General features: G+C 41.4%; 1 protein-coding gene across 2 annotated transcripts in view; it reads left to right on the forward strand.

Annotated features, from left to right (window-relative positions):
• The window catches only part of MTUS2 (microtubule associated scaffold protein 2), an 876,814-nt gene that overhangs the window by 645,194 nt on the left and 205,275 nt on the right, over positions 1 to 26,345 (forward strand). For both annotated transcript variants that reach the window (XM_073583159.1, XM_073583160.1), the window contains exon 5: positions 1,552 to 1,716. In XM_073583159.1, the coding sequence (XP_073439260.1) occupies positions 1,552 to 1,716 (165 nt within the window). The remainder of the gene's footprint in view (positions 1 to 1,551; positions 1,717 to 26,345) is intronic.

Here is a 26,345-nt window from a genome sequence, read left to right on the forward strand (position 1 = left end):
GCTGTCTTTACAAAATATGCTAACTCTGAAACACAGCATCATTTCAGAGTAAAACAGACCTGGTTGCAGTCACACACCTAGTGTTTGATTAATGCTGCTTGAGGTTCAAGCAGCATGAATCTAATGACAGGTTTTCTTTAAAGAGTACAGTACTTGTCATTTGAGGTGACTTTTCAGAATAATGATATCTATAACTTTGTATGTAACCCCCCTTCTCATGTACAGCACCATGGAATTAATGGCGCTATATAAATAAATAATAATAATAAGCCATTGTATGTATTGATGAGAAATACCAATATTTCTGGCCACTGCATGACTTGTATTCTCCAGTTTCCATGAGTTTTCTCATCTGTTCGCTCTGTGATTTTCATTGTTTTCTGAGCTGGAGACTAGCTGTTATAATGACTCTCATATCACAGAACTAGCACAGCATGGAAAACATTATACAGCAGTATTGACCAGTGGCTGTAAATCCAACATTGAAGTGAAAAGCATTTTTTGAAATCTACAGCACGATGATGTCTGTGTCTATCTACTCTCTCACTGTACTGGGTTCTCCTCACTCTTCCTCCCTCCATTGAGTGTAATCTGATACTTCAGTGAGTTTACAGTCCATCTTACTTTCACCAAGACAGATTTGTGCTGTTTTATTTATTTATTTTTTTTTTAGAGTGGATGGTAAGTTCAGGAGGCCAGGGAAAAGATAAGTGGCTCATAAATGGAGAAAGATTTTTCTGATAAGATATAATACAAACTACTACTAGTGTATGCAAAGAATGTTGAAGTGGTAATACCCAACTTACCGTGCTTACTTCTCCCGTTCCAATGCTTTTTAGACCTTCTGCTGGTTTCTGTATTTCCTACTCTGGATGGACATATTACCCCAGAAACCAATCATTGCAATATCACAGATACAGCTAATGATTGGCAGCAGTGGTCACATACATCCAAATCAAGCAGGAAATCCAAAGGCTGGGGGACCAACCCTAGAGTCCGTAGCACAGGGAACAATGTGGGAATTGATCAGGTACTATTACCGGTACTTATTTTATTATTTTATAGTATACAGACTTTTTTCTCTTTTTTTTTTTTAAGTAACCACACAACCCCTATAAAGTATAAATTAAGGGCTGTTATTTAAAGGAATATTTGCACATAAAACAGCCCCGTTAGGATCTATAAATATCATAGAGCAGAATTCCCCACTTAATAATCTACTTTTTCATCCAGAATGAGACACTCTTTACAAGGGACTCCCATTCCGTTAGACCCAAGCTGTACTTGCATGACAATACTACCGGCTAGATATGGCTTTTTCTAACAAAATCATATTATTTATGATCTGGGTCAATCAGGTGCATATTGAAAAGGTTGCAAGGAAAGCCGATACTGAACAATTAAGGTTTGAGAATAAATTGTATATATTTTAGGATTAATTACCGTGTTTCTAAATATGTTCCACTTTTGGTTATTATAGCTGAAATTCCCACTTCACACTTCCCAATACATATTTTGTGATTGCCTAATTTCTACTGTTTTTATTTCCAGCAGGTACAAGCTTCACAAATGAAGAGCATCCTACTCAAAATACAGCTCTGCCTTCAAAGGAGATCCCCAAGGGTATGAATAGGACAATACTGGAAGTGTGTAGTAGCACCGTCGCACCCCGCAGGAGTTTGCTTCCAGCAAAGAAAACAACCACATCACCTGCTGGTAAGCAATTCTATTCCACATAACATCCCTGCTATAACTCGCCATCTGCATTATCCCAACAGGAAGGAAACAATTTCTCATTAAGTTAAATGAATGTTTTTCTTCTTCCTCCTATAATGACAAAGCAGAACCATCAGCCCGTCTAATGGCAACTGAGATCTAGAATTTACTACAGAATCCGCACGGCCATAAAAATGACATTTTATAGTTTCTGAAATTCTAAAAAATATAAAAACTATATATAAAAATGATTAATATAATAAATAATTACAAATTCATAATAATGCACAACATTTCATAATTAAAGTTGTTGGTCACCTTTGGGGACATTTTTTTCTTTATTTTATGCTTGTATTTTTGGCTAAAATTCATTTTTGTAATTGGGTTTTCATTAAAAATGTTGCCTTCTGTAGCCTGTGTGTTGCTCTGTCTATTGATGGCTGTGGAATGATTGTATTTTATCATTATTATAGTTTATTATTCTTGCTATATATTATTGTACAATTATTTTAAAATAATTACAATATTACATTATTAAACACATTATCATTATTTATAAATTATATAATGATACTAATAATAATTATTATTGCCATTATACAATTATTTTCAGAATACTGTATTTAAAATAATACCTTATTATACACATTATTCGTATTTATTATTTAATTATAAAAACACTGCTACTAATAATTATTATTTTATTGCTATGCATTATTTTAATTACACCGTGTATACTCGTGTATAAGCCTAGTTTTTCAGCACTTTTCTTGTGCTGAAAATGCCCCCCCCCCCCCCCCCCCCGGCTTATACACGAGTCATTGTCGGAGAAAGACAGCGGGGGCAGGGGAGCGCAAAGCAGCCGGTCACAGAGACAGGAGGCGGCGGCTGCGGCTGTAACCGTGCCCACTGCTAAAGAGACATGAATACTTACTGCGCTGGCAGTGAATATTCATTTCTCTTAATAGTGCACACAGTTACAGCTACAGCCGACGGCTTCCAGCACACATCCTACTTACCTTCCCTGCACGCCCTATCTGCATCTCGTTGGTTCAAACCGAGTTATCACATGGCCCCGCTCATTAAGGTGGAGTGAATATTCATTATCTTAATGAGCGGGGCCATGTGATCGCTCGGCCACAAGAGCTGCTGGCGCAGACTGAGATGCAGCTAGGGCGCGCAAGGAAGGTAAGTAGGATGTGTTTTTTTTTCATAGGAACCATGCATACAAGGGTAGAGAATAAGGAGCCATGCATACAAGCATAAGGGATAAGGAGTCATGCATACAAGGACAGGTACGGGGAGAGCCATGCATACAAGGCCACGGAGCCATGCATACCAGGATAGGGATGAGGGGACAATACATACCCGGCCTATACTCGAGTCAATAAGTTTTCTCAGTTTTTCATGGCAAAATTAGGTGCCTCGGCTTATACTCGAGTCGACTTATTCTTGAGTATATACAGTAATTACTAATATATATATATATATATATAAAAATGTTTTCGTGTTTTGTTGAATTGACCGAAAATGGTGCCGTTATGTGCAATATATTTATTAGTATTGTATCTTGCTTTAATTTTTTTCCACATTGCATGCCCTGTCAGATTTTATACTTGGATCCTGCTCAGAACACCAAATCATAACACAAGGTCAAACCTCCTATAGATATGAAGTTATTCACCATAATGAGTAGTTTGCACTTTTGGACAAGGAGAATAGTAGCTTTGCTTTAGGAACAGTGTGAGAAAGTCTAAGGTCAGTCTCGACCATAATCATTTATCAGTCAAAAAGAGATGGCCTTGATAAAAAGTGCATGGGGCCCTACGGTATTTCTGTACTTCGCTCATTTCATATTGACGTATACAAAGATTTTGTGTTGGATTATGCATTAATCTGCCACCCTCCCTAAAAAAAAAAATCAAGCCTTGTTCATTCGAATGCCCAATTACAAAGGATTTCTCATCTTGAAGCATTGCCTTAAGGAACCTTTCTCTAAACAGATCAGCAGGGATTCTGTGTCTCCATACAACTCCGCCTTTTGCATGAAGTCTTACGATGATATTAGCTAATTGCTAAGCCTTTAACTTTAGCATTCCTTGACAGCTTGGTGGGTCAGTGGCTAAAAAATGTTTTTTTACATAAATGAATGTAATTTTTGCAATTTTGTTTTATTAAAAATTTTGATTCATTTGACTTCTATATCCTTTGTATATTAAAACATATGGCAAACTGCAGAATGAGTTATCAAGAAAAAACACAAAAATTGAGCTTGGTTTGAGTTGGTATACATGCAGCATATAAATGCATGTTCACATGGCCAAAAAGCATACAAAACCTACAAAAGACAAAATGAAAAAAACCCTGCTATAATTAAATAAGTAAAAAGCAAAAGTGCATTTAAATCATACAGAGTTCTTAGTAATACTGTATTTGATCAAACATAGCATAAAAGCCGTCCCACCATCGACAAGGTGACTCTGTGGTCGGGGCGATCCTACACTGTCTAGTATTAATAACCTTATCATGTGTCAAAGTTGACATCTGTGTGAATAAGGGCAGACAAGGACCGGGTCCCAACCAGTGGACACCAGTCAGGGGAAGCCTTTAAATACAATTTCCAGCTCAGGAGAGGGAGGCCACACCCCAGCTTGCACAGAATGCAAAAATGCAAAGAACAAACACAAAAATTGAGCTTGGTTTGAGTTGGTACACATGCAGCATATAAATGCATGTTCACATGGCCAAAAAGCATACAAAACCTACAAAAGACAAAATGAAAAAACCCTGCTATAATTAAATAAGTAAGACGGCTTTTATGCTATGCTTGATCAAATACAGTATTACTAAGAACTCTGTATGATTTAAATGCACTTTTGCTTTTTACTTATTTAATTATAGCAGGTTTTTTTTCATTTTGTCTTTTGCAGGTTTAGAATGAGTTATCAGCAGATCCATCAGTGTGCTCATTTTACAGCAGAGTCTGTAAGGCTATGTCGCCATGATCAGGAATAGCAACATTTTACCCACACACAGCTGGACATCTCCTTGCCTGCTCCATCAGATTCTATGTTGAGCAATTTATGCCACTTCCGACACAGACACACATATTCTAGCTGTCAACTATGTTTTATAGCTATACTGTACTGCTGCTGAAGATGATAACCCCTACACTGCCAGACATTCCCTTGTCTGCCCCATCATTTTCTGCATTATATGTTTGCTGCTGCTACATCCTCTGCCACTGCTGACTGATGCCCACACACATCTACTGTTTCTCCATTGTGTTCTATAGCTACAGTGTACTGCAGCTGAGAACCCTACCCCTTTCAGTGTAGAATGTAGATGATCCTGAAACTGCTCCTGCAAAAGGGATCATTTTTGCATGGCTTTTTTAATAAATCATTGCTTTTCACTTTTAAAAGTGCAACTCTGTTACTACTGCCAACTAAAAAGGGATGTTGTTTGGATGACTTGGCATAAAGCCATTGCTTCTTTTCTTTTCAAGTAGAAAACATATTACTGATCCAAAAAGTGGGATAATTTTTGGAAGACTGAATGAAAAGCTATTGCTTCTTCATTTAACAAATAGCAAAATATTTCCTACTCACCAGGGACAATATTTGGACCACTGATTGTTAGAAAGATATGACTTCTATCCTGTCTGCCACCTCTGTATAATCACAAGCAATATAGGCATCTGACATTAAAAAAGAATAATTTTTGGAACATTTTTGCAATTTAAATAACCAAAAAAAAAGTTTGTGTGTAGTGCATTGTTAAACAGAAAATTGTACCCATAATCAGAATGTTGAGGTCACATTGACATTTCTATGGCAATGTTTTCATTAAAGAAACTCAAAAGGGGATTAATAAAATCCTAGGAGACCTCATACTGTTTGACATTTTTCTGGACAATTAAAGGCTTAGCAATACTTGTGATGCGCTGGCAACTGATTTGATGCAAATCAAGGGGGTTTTTTTGCAAAAATTTCATTGAAGCGGGCAAATGTAAATTTCATAAGGTTTGATCATCTCTAGTCAGTACTTTGTAAGCAGAAATATATTTTAAAAACTACGGTACATATTTTAAAGGGAGTCTGTCAGCACAAAATGACTGTTCAAACCAAGCGAAAGGCCCTCTTTGTACCTATGGTGTGGCTGAGCAGTTCAGTGCACCTTCCTATCTACTTGTTTGCCTTCCTTTGGCTCTTCTAAAGTCATCTGTCAATCAAGGAAGCAAGGAAGGAAGATAGATGCAAAGCAAGTGGCAAAGTGTACTGAACTAAAACAAATATGCCAAAACTGCACCAAGTACCTGTAACATAGCAACATAGTATTTAAGGTTGAAGGGAGACTTTAAGTCCATCTAGCTCAATCCATAGCCTAATATACTGACACTGGCCACTAAACGTGAGTTTGTCGTCCACCCATACACCCAGGTCTTTTTCAGTGACAGTTTTGCCCAGTGTTTTACAATTAAGCACATAATTATACATCTTGTTTGTTCTACCCAAGTGCATGACCTTACATTTATCCCCATTAAAGCTCATTTGCCATTTATCAGCCCAAGCTTCTAGTTTACATAAATCCTCTTGTAATATAAAATTGTCCTCCTCTGTATTGATTACCCTGCAGAGTTTAGTGTCATCTGCAAATATTGAAATTCTACTCTCTATGCCCCCTACAAGGTCATTAATAAATATGTTAAAAAGAAGCGAGCCCAATACTGACCCCTGTGGTACCCCACTGCTAACCGTGACCCAGTACGTGTGTGCTCCATTAATAACCACCCTTTGTTTCTTATCCCTGAGCCAGCTCTTAACCCATTAACAAATATTTTCCCCTATCCCCATTGTTCTCATTTTATGTATCAACCTTTTGTGTGGCACCGTATCAAAAGCTTTTGAAAAGTCCATATACACCACGTCCACTGCATTTCCTTGGTCCAGTCCAGAACTTACCTCTTCATAAAAGCTTATCAGATTAGTCTGACAGGAACGGTCCCTTGTAAACCCATGTTGATATTGGGTCATGAGGTTATTCTTCTCCAGATACTCCAGTATAATATCTCTTAGAAAACCCTCCAGGATTTTACCCACAGTAGAGGTTAAGCTCACTGGCCTATAATTTCCAAGATCAGTTTTTGCCTCCTTTCTGAATATTGGCACCACATTTGCTATACGCCAGTCCTGTCGTACAGACCCTGTTATTATGGAATCTTTAAAGATTAAAAATAATGGTCTATCAATGCCTGTACTTAATTCCTGCAGTACTCGGGGGTGTATCCCATCCCGGCCCGGAGATTTCTCAATTTTAGTGTTTTTTAGACGCCGCCGTACTTCCTGCTGTGTTCAGCAGGTGACATTTAAAGGGAGTCTGTGTAAAACAATGGCTGGAGGGCACCACTGCAAGGGATCACCCGTACATGCTAATAACAATGTACAAAAAAGAGGAAAGAGCATGTACACAACAAGGATCACAAAGCTATAATAAAGTGTAAGAATTCACCTTTATTGAAACACTACAAAACACACTGAAGACATTAAAAACATTAAAAATGCACAAAAGCAATGGGAGAAATACAAAGACCCACAATAGGATTGGAAAGGACCCCTGCTTAAACCCACACTGGAGCAAACTGTAAGAGATCAAAATAAATGTACATCACTCTAATCATGGAGACATGCCTATAATGATGGAATGAAATCCTGCCGAATCACCAAAGAATATATGTACCATGCTAAATAAGCTACAGGGCTGCGAAAGGACAATCACATGGCATGCTGCTAAATGCAAAATATAAAGTGTGGGTCAAGAGTACACAGAAAACAGACTGCCCAATACAACCTGAGCCCTAGGGATTAGAAACATGTGCCTGAACGGAGTGACACATCCAAATAGGGCTGAATATGGATAAGGTAGTGAGGGAGGCAGGGGCCCAAAAGGTGCCCGAAGCGTTACGCCAGGAAGCCTGGCTTCATCAGGGGCAATACACAGTGTGTAAAAGAGCGTCTTATAAATACCTTAGCATAGTGCTGTTTGCCAGAGAACAGCTGAAGAGTATCAGCATGATGATGGCCAAGTGCCAAGACCGGAGTGTGATGCAAGCGGAAGTCACACAGGACTTCCATCTGCGCAGGCTCAGCTCAAAGTCGGTAGTGAGGGCACCGCCAGGAGATTTAAAGATGGCCGCCGAAAAAATTAACAGCGCATGCATCGATCCGCGCACGCGCTGATACAACTAGTCAGAGCTAAGGGAAAAAATAAAGATAGTTCGCTCATGCGCAAAACCAGCGACTCAGGTCTTCAAGCATGCAAGAGGGAGAATATGTTGAAAAGGAGGGAGAAAGGGTGAGTATAATGAAAATGTCCATGCCCTAAATGTCCAAAATCTATGTCCACACACTTGGGAGGAGAAAACATATCAACATGTGGGACATGCCAATTGCCACCCCCCACAAACCCTAGCAATATGTCAAAGCCTGCCAGCACACGCTAACCAGCACCCAATACAAGTACAATAAGCGCCATTCGAAAAATAAAGATAAAATACCCATAACTGAAAAAAACATGTTTTTTAAAACAGATAGAAACTAGTTAATCTGTAATAGGTATAAAAAACTACAAGGGTACACAAAATACACAATGACCATAAGTAAATTTATCAGCGCACAATGTATAGAGAGGCACTGTTTGATAACAAAGAGGTATACGCAAATACCACAAACAATTTTTTGTACAAAGACAAAAACAGAAAAAAACAAAAGCCGAGGGGTACATTAAAAAAATCCATGCTTCTTTTGACGAAAATATACAGAGAAATAATAAACAAGGATTGTGTAAGGACTGATTGTGAAGAACACAGCTAAATGTCCAATGAGATGGAGGGCCAGAAGACACAACAACCACTCCATACTGAAAATATGGCAGCAATAAGGAAGACTCGTTTCTTGTTCTTAGCCAAGAGCCTGGTGTAGATTCTGAAAAGTAATGTTCCTGCCGTAGGTTCTAAGATGGCATCTGGGAAAGGAAAAAGTTGAAAGATAAGACCATACATGTACATATACAGACGGCAAATATAACCAGAACAGGACTGGAAACGGGCCACAAGAAGGCAGGTTTAGAGCTTCTTATAAAATCCTGTGAAGAGAAGCTCTTCATTAAGGCCATGGGGGGTAAGGCTCTTAAGGTTGTGGATCCATTTTGATTCACACCTGAGGAGTTTTTTGGCCAAATCCCCCCCCTCTGATGTATTCCAGTACCGGTTCAAGGCCCATCACCTTCAACCCCGTAGTTCATCCCTGGTGAACAACAAAAAAATGTGATGCGACCGACAAGATACTCTTGACTTTTTCCAGGTCCTTATTTGCCGTGGAGACATTGGAGATATGTTGTTGTACTCTGCGACGAATTTCCTGTGTCGTTTGTCCCACATATACTCGCGGACAATTGCAGATTAAGGCATAGACCAAATTCTGTGATTTACAATTGAAGAAGGTCCTACTAGGTTTGATCTGAAAAGGGAAGACAGAGAGTGTAAATCCATCCTGGGCAACCATCAGCTGACAGACATTGGAATTCCCGCAGGGGTAAGTGCCATAAATCCTGGTACCTCTATTCAATCTCACTGTTGGACGAACGTAACGGCTATGGCAAAGTCTATCCTTCAAGTTCTTGGCATGCCTCGCTATCAAATTAGGGGCGGAGGAAATGAAAGGGGGTAATTTTGGTTCACTCAATAAAATGCCCCAGCTGCGGTTCAATATTTTGCGAATGTCTTGCCACTAGTTGTTGAAAGTAGTGACGATGCCCAGGGGCCTGGTCAACTCACCTGTCTTTCTTAGTAGTAATTCCGGACGTGAACTCCTGGCGGCTCTTCGATAGCCAGTAGCGATGACCTTATTCGGGTACCCACGATTTTTAAAACGGTCGGTTAATTCTCTAGCCTCAGAGTGGAAATCCGATATGCTTCTGCAATTGTGTCTCAATCGCAAGAATTGACCTGTGGGGATGCCATTTCTGAGATGTCTAGGGTGGAAGCTAGTGTAGTATAAAAGGCTATTAGTAGCCGTTGGTTTCCGATATAGACTTGTGGAAATATACGAGCCCTCAACAGTAATTTTCAGGTCCAGGAATTCCACGGAAGTAGCTGAAATGTTGGACATCAACTTGATATTAAGAAAGTTAACATTCAGTTCTATGATGAAGTTTTTACAGCTCTCTTCGGAACCTGTCCAAAACAATACAACATCGTCAATAAATCGTAACCATCGGAAACAATGTAGCTGGAAATCCTTATGTCGATACACTACAAGCACCTCCCACCACCCCAAAAAAAGATTAGTGTAAGAGGGAGCACATCGTCCTCCCATGGCAGTCCCTGTAATTTGTCTGTAAAAATTTCTATCGAAAACAAAGAAATTTTTATACAAGACAAAGTGCAATAAATTCAGGAGGAATAAATCATGATCCCTATCCCCTGTAGATTTCTGCTCTAGGAAATAGGAGACAGCTTCTAGACCCAAGTCATGGCTGATACTTGTATCTCTCTTATGCTAATCTTACCAAGATTTATGGCACTTACCCCTGCGGGAATTGCAATGTCTGTCAGTTGATGGTTGCCCAGGATGGCTTTACACTCTCTGTCTTTCCTTTTCAGATCAAACCTAGCAGGACCTTCCTCAATTGTAAGTCACGTAATTTGGTCTATGCCTTAACCTGCAATTGTCCGCGAGTATATGTGGGACAAACGACACAGGAACTTTGTCGCAGAGTACAACAACATATCTCCAACAGCTCCACGGCAAATAAGGACCTGGAAAAAGGCAAGAGTATCTCGTCCGTCACATCACATTTTTTTGATGTTCACCAGGGACGAACAACGGGGTTGAAGGTGATGGGCCTTGAACCGGTACTGGAAAACATCAGAGGGGGGGATTTGGCCAAAAAACTCCTTAAGAGCCTTACCCACCATGGCCTTAATGAAGAGCTTCTCTTCACTGGATTTTATAAGACGCTCTAAACCTGCCTTCTTGCGGCCCGTTTCCAGTCCTGTTCTGGTTATATTTGCCGTCTGTATATGTACATGTATGGTCTTATTTTTCAACTTTTTCCTTTCCCAGATGCCATCTTAGGACCTACGGCAGGAACATTACTTTTCAGAATCTACACCAGGCTCTTGGCTTAGAACAAGAAACGAGTCTTCCTTATTGCTGCCATATTTTCAGCATGGAGTGGTTGTTGTGTCTTCTGGCCCTCCATCTCATTGGACATTTAGCTGTGTTCTTCACAATCAGTCCTTACACAATCCTTGTTTATTATTTCTCTGTATATTTTCGTCAAAAGAAGCATGGATTTTTTGAATGTACCCCTCGGCTTTTGTTTTTTTCTGTTTTTGTCTTTGTACAAAAAATTGTTTGTGGTATTTGCGTATACCTCTTTGCTATCAAACAGTGCCTCTCTATACATTGTGCGCTGATAAATTTACTTAGGGTCATTGTGTATTTTGTGTACCCTTGTAGTCTTTTATACCTATTACAGATGAGCTAGTTTCTATCTGTTTAAAAAAAAACATGTTTTTTTTCAGTTATTGGTATTTTATCTTTATTTTTTGAATGGCGCTTATTGTACTTGTATTGGGTGCTGATTAGCACGTGCTGGCAGGCTTTAACATATTGCTTGGGTTTGTGGGGGTGGCAATTGGCATGTCCCACATGTTGATATGTTTTCTCCTTCCAAGTGTGTGGACATAGATTTTGGACATTTAGGGCATGGACATGTTCATTATACTCGCGCTTTCTCCCTCCTTTTCCACATATTCTCCCTCTTGCATGCTTGAAGACCTGAGTTGCGTGTATTGCACATGAGCGAACTATCTATATTTTTTCACTTAGCTCTGACTAGTTGTATCAGCGCGTGCGCGGATAGACGCATGCGCTGTTGATTTTTTCGGCGGCCATCTTTAAATCTCCCGGCGGTGCCTCACTACTGACATTGAGCTGGGCCTGCGCAGATGGAGGTCCTGTGCGACTTCCGCTTCAGTCACACACCGGTCTCGGCACTCGGTCATCATCATGCTGATACTCTTCAGCTGTTCTCTGGCAAACAGCACTATGTTAAGATATTTATAAGACGCTCTTTTACACACTGTGTATTGCCCCTGATGAAGCCAGGCTTCCCGGCGTAACGCTTCGGGCACCTTTTGGGCCCCTGCCTCCCTCACTCTTATCCATATTCAGCCCTATTTGGATGGGTCACTCCGTTCAGGTACATGGTTCTACTCCCTAGGGCTCGGGTTGTATTGGGCAGTCTGTTTTCTGTGTACTCTTTGTCCACACTTTATATTTTGCATTTAGCAGCATGCCATGTGATTGTCCTTTCGCAGCCCTGTAGCTTATTTAGCATGGTACATATATTCTTTGGTGATTCGGCAGGATTGCATTCCATCATTTTAGGCATGTCTCCATGACTAGAGTGTTGTACATTTATTTTGATCTCTTACAGTTTGCTCCAGTGTGGGTTTAAGCAGGGGTCCTGTCCAACCCTATTGTGGGTCTTTGTATTTCTCCCATTGTTTTTGTGCATTTTTAATGTTTTTAATGTCTTCTGTGTGTTTTGTAGTGTTTCAATAAAGGTGAATTCTTACACTTTATTATAGCTTGGTGATCCCTGTTGTGTACATGCTCTTTCCTCTTTTTTTGTACATTTAAAGAGAGTCTGTCACCCCATTTTTGGACTATCAGCTGCCGACACCGCCGTCAGGGGCTTATCTACAGCATTCTGTAATGCTGTAGATAAGCCCCCGATGTAACCTGAAAGAGAAGAAAAACAAGTTATATTATACTCACCCAGGGGCGGTCCGGGTCCGGTTCGGGTCCGGAGGGTGTCGCGGTCCGGTCCGGCGCCTCCCATCTTGTAGCGGTGACGAAAAGTGCGCCTGCGTCGGAGCAACGACGGGAAGCAAAGAAGAGGATACCATCGTTACAAGATAAGAGGTGCCGGACTGGACCGCGACACCCTCTGGACCCGGACTGCCCATGGGTGAGTATAATATAACTCGTTTTTCTTCTCTTTCAGGTTACATCAGGGGCTTATCTACAGCATTACAGAATGCTGTAGATAAGCCCCTGATTGCGGTGCCGGCAGCTGATAGTCCAAAATGGGGTGACAGATTCCCTTTAATGGAGAATTTTTGTTATCACTGATCATGTTAGCTGTCATGAGATTTTCTTGTGTAAATACTGTAGAAAAAAGTCATTTAGCATATTGGCTTTTTCCTCATCCTCATCCACCATTTCACTCAGACTATTTTTAAGGGGGCCAACACTATCATTTTTTAGTTTCTTACTATTTATGTAGTTAAAGAATATTTTGGGATTATTTTTACTTTCGCTGGCAATGAGTCTCTCTGTCTCAATCTTTGCTGCCTTGATTTTAGTTTTACAGAATTTATTTAGTTTGAACAGTCATTTTTCATTTCTTCTACATTGATGTGCCAAGATTTGCAAATCTCTGCAAATGTCTAGCTTGATAAATCAATTCTAGAATCTGTTATCAGAACATTTGCTGATCAGTTTGTATTGCTGAAAAGGAAGAAAAGTGAGAAAATATTTTAACAATTATTTTATTTTTATTGTATCATTTCTGAAGTGCTGGCCAGTGTTACCAGTGCTACCAGTGTCATAAACTGGCATTGTTTATATTAATGGGAAGTAGACCAGTTCATTACACACCTTCAATTTTCCAACAATTTTCTAAATTACAGCACATGCTGTTTTTCCATCCATCTCTCCAGTTTTCTCGTGAAAATATATGTTGGTTCCACTGAGAAAATTTCAAGGTCACTATCTGTTGTGTACTGGGATTATATGTCATCTCATGAAGCCATGAACCTGGAACTGAGATGTCATGAAAATAACAGAATTTATCTTTGGGGGACTGTACGTAATATCAATGAAAATTTCTCTTTTGCAATTTGGATACAATGTCATTAATTTTACTATGTACTTCATGAGTATAGCCAGAATATAACGCCATTAAAGAGGTGTTCTTGCAATATTCAAATATGCTATAAGGGAATTTGAAATGAAAGATTCATATTTTCTCCCAGACCGTCAGCTATTAAAGGGAATCTGTCACCAGGTTTTCCAGCCACCAGCCCTTCATGTTATTCCACATCCACCGACCTCGAGATGTCAGAAGACCAGGTACTCGCTCTAGTACCTGAATCGAGGCCTAGGCTCCTGACGTTGCAGGAATATCCACAAGGGATATCAGTACGGCCTCCCACTGCCTCGAATGATTGGCACATGCTGGCCCTAGCAGCCCACTGTTCCTGAACTAGACCTTGTCACTGTACTTGCTTACCTGATCTACTACTAGGAAGTGCCCACTTTTAACTAACACTACTAGTCTCCACCCACTGGGCTAGTTCAATCCTTTAGCTATATCTATTCCTAATCCTATTGTCCTTATCTTATGTCCTCTGCCTTTGCTAAGCCACTTAGCTATATGAGCAATACTCGTACTACACCAAGTCTTAAGGCCCCGTCACACATAGCGATCTCACTAGCGAGATCACTGCTGAGTCACAAGTTTTGTGACACAACAGCGATCTCACCAGCAAGATCGCTGTGTGTGACAGCGATCAGCGAGCGGCCCCCCTGCCGGTATCGCTGATCGCTCTGGGAAATCTCTGGACATTTCTTTCGTCGCTGATCTCCCGCTGGCCAGCACGCATCGCTGCGTGTGACAGGCGGGAGACCAGCGATCAGCGATAAAATAATAATAAAAAAATATATATATATTACTATTCTCACCTTCCGACGTCCCGCGCAGCATTCCCGCCTCTCTCCACGCTCCGGTCCCAGTAATCCTTTGCAAGAATGACCGTGAGACTTTGCGATCCCGCGAGAACGGACGTCATCACGGTAATTCTCGCAAAGGATTACTGGGACCGGAACGCGGAGAGAGGCGGGAATGCTGCGCGGGATGTCGGAAGGTGAGAATAATAATATTTTTTATTTCAATTCTATTTTTGACATGAATCAGCGCTGAACACAGCGATGCCACACGCGCGGCGTCGCTGTGCTGATCGCTGGTGAAGCTGTCTGTTTGACAGCTCACCAGCGATCACATAGCGACTTACCAGCGATCCTGACACATTGATATTGTTGTCGGGATCGCTGGTAAGTCGCTATGTGTGACGGGGCCTTAATTCTGTGCTTAACCTCCACTATGCACTACTCATGTTATACATTAATCATTTACATTTTTGTATGCTGTACATTACCATCATACAATATAAAAGAGACACATCACTACTCACATTACATGTAAAATAGTGTGACACTGTACACATAGCATGATTGTTGTCTCCAGGGGCAGTCCATCACGTGTGCCAGTTGTTAATTCCGCAGCATGCTCAGTATGTGCTCCCTCCTCACTGCACTATATTCCTTTCAATGCGCTCCAACGCCCTCACCAGGTCTAAAGATAAGTGATGAGCCAACAATACAGCACATTGTGAGTGTGCATTGAAAAGGAGAGTGTGCAGCATGCAGGGAGAACAGTGATAAGGATTAGCCCAGGCCTCAAAACAAACATCACTGTTGATAGCCCATTTCAGTGCGGTGATGGTCATTTTAGGGGAAGGACTGGTCCATTAAAGGCCAAAAAATGCTGACTGTAGACAGTTGATAAATATTTTCCGTTGTAAAAAACATGGCTGCTAGAGACTTTAAAGTGTTTCAGAGGAACCTGGTAGGTGATAGATACCTAAAATAGGGGAGCCTGTCTCTAGGTTTTACTTTAATACTACACAGCACTTCAGAGAAAACATATTTTAAAGGCTAGAGGGGAACAGAGAGGCTAGATAATTAGGTGGATCCCTGCTCATTTTTCCCTGCTGTCTCAGATTCATTTACAGGTCTCTCTGCATACACAAATAGCGGAGTCCTGTGGGAATAAGCCAGTAGGTATCAGCCAAATGTCTACACTCGCCATTCTGTTGTTCTGGCAGGTTCTCTTTAAAGGGAATCTGTCGGCAGGACTTCACCCCCCTCCAAACTATTTATGAGTGCATATAGCTCTTTCAAAGACAAATCCAGCAATACCTTAACATGACCAGTCTGTTTTGCCATTATTAAGAAATTGGTGTTTCAATCAATATGCAAGAGTCTGAAGTATTTTCAGTGTGTGGAGTCTCTTATCAAGCCTCTGTCACTCCGTCTCTATTTTCTGCCCAGCGCCACCTACTCTTGCTCAACTGACAGCACTTTGTTTGAAGACACACAGCAAAGGAATTGTCAGTCAAGCGGAAAGAGGCGGTACTGGGCGTAGAATAGAGCTGGAGTGACAGAGGCCTGGGAAAAGCTTCCAAGAACTGAAAGCACTCCAGCTTTATTTGCATATCAATTGAACCATTGATTTTTTAGTAATGGAGGAATGGACTGGCCATGTAAAGGTATTGGTGAACTTGTATTTCAAAGAGCTACATGGGTGCATAAATAGTATGGAGGGTGAAATCTGGCTGACAATTTACCTTTAACAAGTCACAGCCATTGACAAATGGTATAAGCAATAATAATAGTACTACTAAATAGTTACAGTAATAAATAGGTACAACTTAATAAACCATGTCAATTGAACTGAATGTCCATTAACAGCAGCTTGTGTTATTCATGAAGCTTCAGAAGGACTGAAAGAATTGATATTTGTAGATCACCAAATGTGAAGATTCCCTCTCCATATAAGTGATAGGATACAACAAAATTTTGCACATTGTGATATCTGAGAAGATACAATAATCTTAATATCAGCACCATTAATCATACGAGCCTATGAAGCCACCAACAACATCTGAAGCCGCTTCCAGGTTTTGTCCCATTTGTGTCTGCCTTAGTTTGTCTTGGATCGGAGTATTCCCGCAGTAATAAGTAAACATCCAGCGCCTACTTCTATTGTGTAACCTTTGGATTCACAAGTCTCAGTCCCATTAAAAATGTAATTTTGTTCTGAAGTTTTTTCTAATTTATCACTTAACAAATGTCACAAACTGACAGGAGAGTCTTAACAATATTCGTGAAATGTCAGGAGCGTGGAGCAAGCTGGAGCGGTAACCACTTCTTCACTCTCTCGGTAACTCCACTTTTCAATCTTACTGTTCCACTGGGAACCCCTGTCAAAGACGGTGAGCGGCATGCACAAGGGAAGACGGGAGACAGGTTGCAAGATCACTTAGGCGATGAAAAGTTAATTATTTTAGCTTCCAAATATTGGACTCCTTGTATGGGTTCAAGGCATAAAGCAGCAAGGAAAAGTAAGTTCTGGGAAAGAATGCTGTCAAGTATTTATGAAAATGTAGCACATGAAGGCTGTGTATGGTACGCAGTGATGTCAGTCAGTCAATGCAATTTAGAGGCAGTGAAGAGGATTGTAAATCATGATTACCAATCAAAAACCTATATCTGGGCTTACTGTCCACAAGTTGCCATACAATTTGAAGCTCCTGGGTGCTAGTCCAAAATCTGTAACAAAGCACCTACCTGCCAAATACTGTGCAATATATATATATATATATATATATATATATATATATATATATACACACAGTAGCCTTTCATAACACTGGTCACACTGTCATTTATAACTGGTGCCTTATGTGACCTTAGGCACCATGAGCTGATGATACTGCTACTTCTAAACCTTCTATAGATACCAACCTAAGCTGTGTAGGACATACACTACAGTTGAAGTTTCCATAGTCTTAGGTTGAAGTATTTCAAATTCATATTTGTCCCCTCCATAGATTCCTTGTCAACAATATATAGTTTAAAGGGGTTGTCCAATACTCGGACAACCATTTTCAAATCTGTATGTTTTCCCCCAGTAAAATAATAACACTTCTACTTCCTTCTGGTGCCGGCGCTGCTCCAGCAGTGTCGGCAGTGTCTATCCCACCGATCACTTGACATTATTACGTCATGTGATCTCTGCAGCCAATTAGTGCTGGCTTCACTCTCTCCGCTTTTGGACAAATCACTTACATCAGATGGATGTGAGAGCTGCTGATGTATGTGATACGTCTGAAAGCGGGGAGAGTGAAGTGGCCGCTGATTTGCCAAAGGGATCGCGCAACATAACAATGTTACTCGTTCACCTGGAGAGACAGTGCTGACACTGCTGGAATGGCGCCAGCACCAGACATGAGTAAACGTGTTATTTTACCAGGGACAAACATATGGCTTGACAAAGAGTTGTCTGAGTACTGGAACACTTTTAAACATGAAATTTCAGATATCTACTTTCTACAAGGCAAGAACAGTTTTTCCAATTTGTGTTTACAAACAGATCATTTAATTTATAATTCACTATATCAAAATTCAAGAAGGTCAGAACTCTATATACATAAACTTAACTGTCCATTTCAATAGCATAAAAAATTCCATAAAATAGTGTTATGGCTATAAAAGATTCAGATAGGCTACCTGACATCATTTCAGTTACTGAGGGTATCTGGCCTGAAGAAGGAGCCTCTGTGCTCTGAAAGCTTGCAAACATATTATTTTCTGGGTAGCCAATAAAGGTATCACTCTGAGAATACTTTTGGCATCATTGGGAGGAAAAGTATTCACATCGAGTTACTGAGGGTGTAATTGTTGAATTGTAATGCCTACCTTCAAGGACTACTTGTCTCTTTTGCTTGACATCATGGGAAGATCAAAACAAAAAAAGCCAAAACACTATGACAAGAATTGTGGATTTCCACATGTTTAGTACATCCTTGGGAGCAATTTCCTACTGCCTGAAGTTACCATGTTCATCTGCTCCATCAATAGTCTGCAATTTTACACACCATTGGACTACGTAGCAATTATGTCCAGGTAGGACAGGTGTTTAGTCCCCTACATATGTACGTACATCCGTGCAAAAATAGAAATCAATCCAAGAAACAACTGCCAAACACCCTGAGAAGATACTGGCGGAAACATTAAAATGTTTTCGATATTGACATAACATGGAATATAAGGTACGTAAGGAAGAAGGAACTGCTTGAAAACCATCAGAAAAATCAGGTTTACAGCTTGCAAGAGCACATGGACGACAAAGATCTTACTGTTTGGAGAAATGTCCTCTGGTCTGATGAAAATGGATATGTTCAGCCATAATGACTAGAGATGAGCGAATTTGTTCAGATTCGGTTCGGAATACGATCGGAATCGAATATTGTTTTTGCAATATTCGTCGAACACAGCCGAACGTCATTAGGCTATGTGCACACGCTGCGGATTCACCTGTGGGTTTTTCCGCACGAATCTGCAGGTAAAACCGCAGGTAAAGTGACCTGCGGTTTTCCAGCGGATTAGCCTGCGGTTTTGCTCTGCGGTTTAACACCTCTACTTTGTTAAAGGTGTGAAACCGCTGCAGAATCCGCACAAAACCGCAGCAAAACCACGCGGAAAAAACCGCAGCGTGAGCACAGCGGATTTGAATTGCCATAGGCTAACATGGTACTGTACCATGTCTGCGGAACTGCTGCGTTTCTGTAGGGCCAAAAACGCTGCGGAAATGCAGCAGAATCCGCAACGTGTGCACATAGCCTTAGAGTCAATGGGAGTAGAAATTACCGAATATGTGCGGAACCGATCACTAGACAAACATTCAACACGAATATTGTTTGAATATGGCTCGGATATGTCAAAATCAGATTCGGGGACAAAATCCGAACAAATTCGCTGATCTCCAATAATGGCCGCTGTCATGAATGGAGGAAAAATGTAGGTTGCAAGTCATGTGTCGGGGGTGTTTGGCTACAGAACGGATGGGCGCATTTCACAAAATAGATGTCAATATGAAAATTATGTGGCAATACTCAAGTGACATCTGAAGGCATCAACCAGGAAATTAAAGCTTGGCCTCAAACAGGTCTTCCAAACACCGATAACAAGTATACTTCCAAGGTTATAGCAAAATCGTCTAAGGCCTATAAAGCAAAGGTAACGAAGCAGCCATCACAATGCCCTGATCTCCATTTTAAAATTTATGGGAAAAACTGAAAATGCGTGTATGGGTGAGGATACATAAAAATCTGACTCCGTTACACCAGTTCTGTCAGGAGTACTCTGTGAGAAGCTTGTGGAAGACAACCTGAAATGTGTGGCCCAAGTCAGACACTTTAAAGACAGTGCTACTAAATATTAACAACATGTGTCTAAATTTTAGAACCTCTGGAATGAGATGCAAGCCATGATAGCTGAAATAAATCTTTGTCTCTGGTATTATTCTGACTTTTTACTTTCTTATAGTAGTGATCCAGACTGACCTGAGAGAGAGGATGTGTGCTAGCATTAAATGTCGGGAGTTGTGAAAAACTGAGTGGGCCTCATTCAGACGTCATTTACTTTTCTCGTGAGCATAAAAAACAGTCTGATTTTCTTCAGTGTTATGGATCCAATTTTACTAAAGTTTGGTCAGTGTTTTCATTTTTTACCATCAGAGTTTTATCAGCAATTTTCTCATATAAAAAATAAGGTTTCTCCTACCAATTGTAATGTTGAAAATGGACAGCACACATCTGGCAACTTAAGGCTGTCAGTGACTTTTTTACAGAACCATAGACTTGGATGGGAAATTTTGACCCATGACATGGATCAAAAACTGACATGTCTCCATGATTTTTTTGCAGGTACATGATCCACAAAAAACACAGACATGTCAGCTGCTTCATAGATTATAGTTAGTACGTGTTCCGTCAGTGAAAAAAAAACAAAGAACACGTGTGGAAAAACAGACATCTGAATGAGGCCTTATAATGAATATGCCAGTAGTGCATATATACAGTGTTTGTGTATATACAGTATATATATACAGTTTGGGTCAGAAGTAAGAAGCATTTGTTATTTTAGCTGCAGTTGCTGTTGTGGCGCCCCTGAGGCTCAGCTGCCACAGAGGTACTGCACCTCCTCCTGAGGTGTGGTGCCCCACCATCCAGGTAAGTTGGGGGCTCCAGATCACGCTCCAACACTCGCACCTCACACAACACAGTAGTTCAGCAAAGCCACATTGCGGCTCCCTGCTTGGAGTGTAACAGAGCACCTTTGGTGACTCCCTGCTGGGAACACGAAACGTGCTGGGAGGCGGGTGGAGTTGAGAATACATAAAAGAGCGGGAAGGTTTGGGATTACAGGTCGGTCTGGGAGAGGAAGCCACTCAGAGAGGAGTGAGGAAAGAAGATCCCTGAGAGAGGGATGGAGGAAGGAGGTGCTGCAGTGGACCTCAGTGACCTGGGTCTGCTGGCACAGGAAAGGAAAGAAGGAGAAAGACATTGAACTGAAACCTGATCTTCCATAAGAGAGAGAGATTAGTACGGAACGAAGGAGTAAAAGGGAACAGAGGACGTGGGTTAGGAGAGAACCCTGCCTAGAAGTTGTAAGCGCAAGGCCGGGGCCCGGTCCCCGAGGTTGTATTAATGCTAATGGTCCTGCAGCAGACACCGGTGGAGTAGTGTGCTGTAAATGCACTACTCCCATCTAAGACTTGGGGGCACAACAGCAACTTGGATAGTGAGCCGGGACTCAGGAGTAGGGAGTCCCCGAAACAGGCTACAGCTGTCTGCCATACAAGTAGAGTTCTTGGGAACATCTGTCAGGAGGAATTCCAGTGTAACTCAGTACTAGGAGATCTTCACACTTAAAGGCGCAATAAAGAGGAGACGTTCAGAAAGGCACATGTTGGCGGAGCGTTGGAAGGGAGCACTTCATCGGACCGGGAGGTTGGTTGAGCCTCTGACCTGGAGGACACAGTACGAAGGCGGGCCCCTGTGTGTACTACAGACTGTGAGTAAAGCTTTGGAACTACAAGCCCTGGTGTCCTCCATTGATTCTTGCGCCAACACACCCAGCACTGCTACCTTTGGGTACCAGCTTCTACACCGCTTGTGCCTCTCCTCTAACTCCACATCTACACTGCCCTGGGGCTACAGCTCCACCTGTGGGGAGCTTCACCATCTTGGCTGCAACACACCACCAGCCCCAGAGGAACTGCAAGCAGCGTCGGCTTAACATTTCACTTGCCGAACACCACAGGTGGCATCACGAACTATTCACATTCCACCATTCAATCTCCCCTATTAATTGGGCGCCCAGGGCCACGGACCGGGTCACCGCAGCTGTGACAATCCCCTCTGTGAGACCGGCCCAGTACCGAGTACACCACGGCCCTGGGAGGGCGACCCACTGTGAACCCACAACATGCTGTGAAAGGAGCTCTAAGAGGAAGAGAAACAGAGAATCATTAAAAAAAAATGAGAAATCCATCAGAGAGAGAGCAAAAATGTTGTGAGTGGCCAAATCAACAGTTTGGTGCATTCTGCAAAAAATAAACACATTCACCTTGAGAAAAAGGCCTGGATGTTCACGGAAGACAACAGTGGTGGTGAAGAAACACCCCTTTACAACATCCACCCAAGTGAAGAACACTTTCAAGGAAGTAGGTGCTTCAGTATCTAAGTCCACCATAAAGAGGGACTTCATGACAGCAAATATACCGTGTTCACCTCAAGGTGCAAAAAATTAATCAGCCTCAAAAATAGAAAGGCTAGATTAGACTGCAAAAAATAATCTAAACCCACCCAGTTCTGGAAAAGCATTCTTTGGACAGATGAAACTAAGATCAACTTGTAACACAATGATGGGAAGAAAAAAGTATGGAGAAGGCTTCTCTTAGAACATTTTTTTGACAATTTCATACACATTTCCATTCTTTCCTGAGCTCATTACGTGCTCTATGTCCATTAGATTCTCTATCCAGCTTCACCACCACTCACCACAACATTTCGGGAGTTTCCCTAGTCTTCAGCAACAGCACCACTAACCAGTAAGTGAAAGTCCTCTTCTTCAACCCTTGGAATCCTTTTCACTTTAGGGGAGCTACTTATGCCACTATAGCCGTTACTTAGCTTCTCTGATTGCTTGGAGCTACCACACGGAGCACTCGCTCATCACCCCGCTTTCCTTCAGCACTGCTGTCATTTGACTGTCAGATAATTCCATTTCGTCCCAATAGGCTTCCTGCCCCAGAACATGTGTCTAGAGAATTACCCCTTTTAACACTTTTCCTTGTCTCCACTCTGGATCAAGCTATCCATTGTCTTGGTCTCTGCTCACTTTAGGGACACCCAATTTACACGGCTCTGCCGACTAAAATGAACAAAGGTCAACGGTAGCGGCAAGCTAGGCTCTATCTGACATCTGTCCCTTCACCATATACTCTCCCACCCTGGACTAGTCCCAAACATTAACACTAACTTTCCCTACTGTCGGACAGTATACTGCATATCTCAATTCACACTATACATCACAACAATACTAAAAGCTTCAAAGGGGAGCATAGGCAGTATGGTCATCTCCATCCACAGAGATAGGAAGATAGAAGATGGCAGCTGCTATTGATAAGAGGGGAGAAGAGTGTGGAGATCTGTAACTACTCCTCCCTCTTTCCATCTACATAGAATTGTATCTGTTATCCCCTATCTCAGTAATGGGAAAAGTCTGTCTTCATTGAATACAGATTTTTCCTCAGAATTGAGCATTTTGATAATGACTGATCATCTCTGGCAGAGAAAAAAATACATTTTTCTAATAAGATATATCAGAAAGTTGCTTATTTTATGTATACTATTGATTTATGAAATAAAAATTAAAACATCTAGTACTATATCCAACCCCTTTCAAGCTCTAAAAAATATACAGTCTTAGTAATATCAGAGTGAATACAATACAAAAGGATGGTAACCCAATGGCAAACAACAGCCTACTTAATAACACAGTGCACTAACAGACTTTTTTTTAATTAAAAAATGGTCTAAAAATTATCCCTCTTAATAATAATAATAATTAAGTGGTAAATCCATCATACGGTACAGTTTATCGGAAGCACATATTTGACCTACTTTCAAAGTAGTTTTATACTTTTCCTTACAATGTTTTTAAGGGAAAACATGACAAACAGAAGTGACAGGAAAAGTTTCTAGCTTTCTATGGGTTGTTCCCAAACAAGCCTAAGGCTACGGCAGAGGAAGATGCTGCAAGCTCAAAGCAGCTCAACTGAGAGACAAGCGTATCCTCAGATCACAGGTTATATGTCATTTCATAAGCTGAGAATTAAAGCTACAGGTTCCCTTGATACGCCAAGGATTCTATAGGTACATGACATAAAGTAGTTGTTTCTTACTTGACTATATAATAATAATAATAAATTTTATTTCTATAGCGCTGACATATTCCGCAGCACTTTACATTTCAGAGGGGACTTGTACAGACGATAGACATTACAGCATAACAATAATCACATAGATCATAACAGATACCAAGAGGAATGAGGGCGCTGCTCGCAAGCTTACAATCTATGAGGAAAAAAAGGTAGACACGAAAGGTGGGTGGTAACAATTGCCCTGATTGTTTGTTTGGATCAGCAATAATGTTAAGTGTGTAACAGTACGGACATAGAGGGCTAATTGTTATGATTGAGTCACCGTAGGAGGCAGACACAAAAATAGAAGCTACGTCCAGAAAACCAGAGAAGTTGGCAACTATCAGATTGCAGACCCCTGAACCTATCAACACAACTAGCAGTAGCCGTGGGGGGTTCCTACGATGCCCTAGACCCCTCGATCACAGCCGGAGCGCTAAATAGCCTAAAGGCAGAAAAGGAAATCTAAACTGCCCCAGAGCAGACCCCAAAGTAAAAGGCAGCCCCCAACATATAATGACGGTGAAGCAAGATGAAAAAACACTCACACAGATAGAAAGATAGGCTGAGCAAACGATGGGGCCCAAGCTAGCTAAACAGAACAGGAAAGGAAGGTTGCTGTCTGCAATCTGCCAAAACCCTATCAAAGACATAAGCCAACAAGCTGATATGAAAAAGACCCTGAAGCAGCTAGGCTTCAAAAACTAAATCAGCACTCAGGTATTTTCAGAAGACAGAGCTAAAGGAATTCAGCACACCCCAGCAGGGAATGGCAGAAATCCAGAAAAACAAAGCAAAACAAAGTCTAAGCACAAATGCAAAAGGCCGAGCAGAAAACTTAGCTTTAGAGGAGCAGGAATTCAGACTGGTCTCCAAGGATCCCACAGAGAAATCACCCGCAGGGCAGAAGGGCGTCGGCAGCCTTATATCCAGTCAGTAACTCCACTCAGCCAGTCATCATCATCAGACTCAGGTGTTTGATAATCAGGCTCACTACCTTTCTTTACCAGAAGAGGGAGTTCCTCGGGCCTCAGTAGTGAAGGGGAAAATGAACTCACAACAGTACCTCCCCCTTGAGGAGGGGTCACCGAACCCTCAACCACGCCACCAGGGCGATCAGGGTGAGCCCGATGAAAGGCACGCACGCAATAAAAATGAAAAAAGCATATACAGAATGGGAGGAATAGGGCTATGTGACAGCACATGTGAAAAAGACTTGGGTATACTAATAGATCACAGACTGAATATGAGTCAACAGTGTGATGCAGCAGCAAAAAAGGCAAATGCAATTCTAGGATGTATTAACAGAAGCATACAGTCTAGATCACGTGAAGTCATTATTTCCCTCTACTCCTCTTTGGTCAGACCTCATCTGGAATATTGTGTCCAGTTTTGGGCACCACATTTTAAAAAAGACATCAACAAACTGGAGCAAGTTCAGAAAAGAGCAACCAGAATGGTGACTGGTCTGCAAACCCTGTCTTATGAGGAAAGGTTGCAGGATTTGGGAATGTTTAGTTTGCAAAAGAGAAGACTGAGAGGAGACTTAATAGCTGTCTACAAATATCTAAAGGGCTTTCACATTGTAGAAGGATCAACTTTATTCTCATTTGCACAAGGAAAGACTAGAAGCAATGGGATGAAACTGAAGGGGAGGAGACACAGATTAGATATTAGAAAAAACTTTTTGACAGTTAGAGTGATCAATGAGTGGAACAAGCTGCCACGAGAAGTGGTGAGTTCTCCTTCAATGGAAGTCTTCAAACAGAGGCTGGACAGACATCTGACTGGGATGATTTAGCGAATCCTGCTTTGAGCAGGGGGTTGGACCAGATGGCCCAGGAGGTCCCTTCCAACTCTACGATTCTATGATTCTATGATTCTATGATCTTTTGGCATGAATATCAGAGGCAGAGACCCAGGAATTATCCTCCTGACCATAACCCTTCCACTTAACCAAATACTGGAGTCTCCGTCTAGCCAGACGGGAATCCAGTACTTTCTCTACCTCATATTCCATGTTACCTTCAACCAATACAGGGTCTGGAGGTGCCACCCCCGGAACAACAGGTTCAACAAACCTCTTCAACAAAGATTTATGGAACACATTATGGATTTTAAATGTGACAGGAAGAGCCAAACGAAAAGAGACCGGATTAATAATCTCCAAAATCTTGTAAGGTCCAATAAATCTAGGCTTAAACGTAGGAGAAGCCACCTTCATAGCAATATTTTTTGATGATAACCACACCATATCACCAACCTTAAACTGGGGACCAATGGTCCTATGTCGGTTGGAAAACCGCTGGACCTTTTCCTGGGAGAGAGATAACTTACCCACCACTTGGTCCCAGATCTGGTGCATTCTCTCCACCACA

Source organism: Dendrobates tinctorius, unplaced genomic scaffold, assembly GCF_039654945.1.
Source record: "Dendrobates tinctorius isolate UK_male_01 unplaced genomic scaffold, ASM3965494v1 ptg000075l, whole genome shotgun sequence".
In the NCBI taxonomy this organism is placed as follows: Eukaryota; Metazoa; Chordata; class Amphibia; order Anura; family Dendrobatidae; genus Dendrobates; species Dendrobates tinctorius.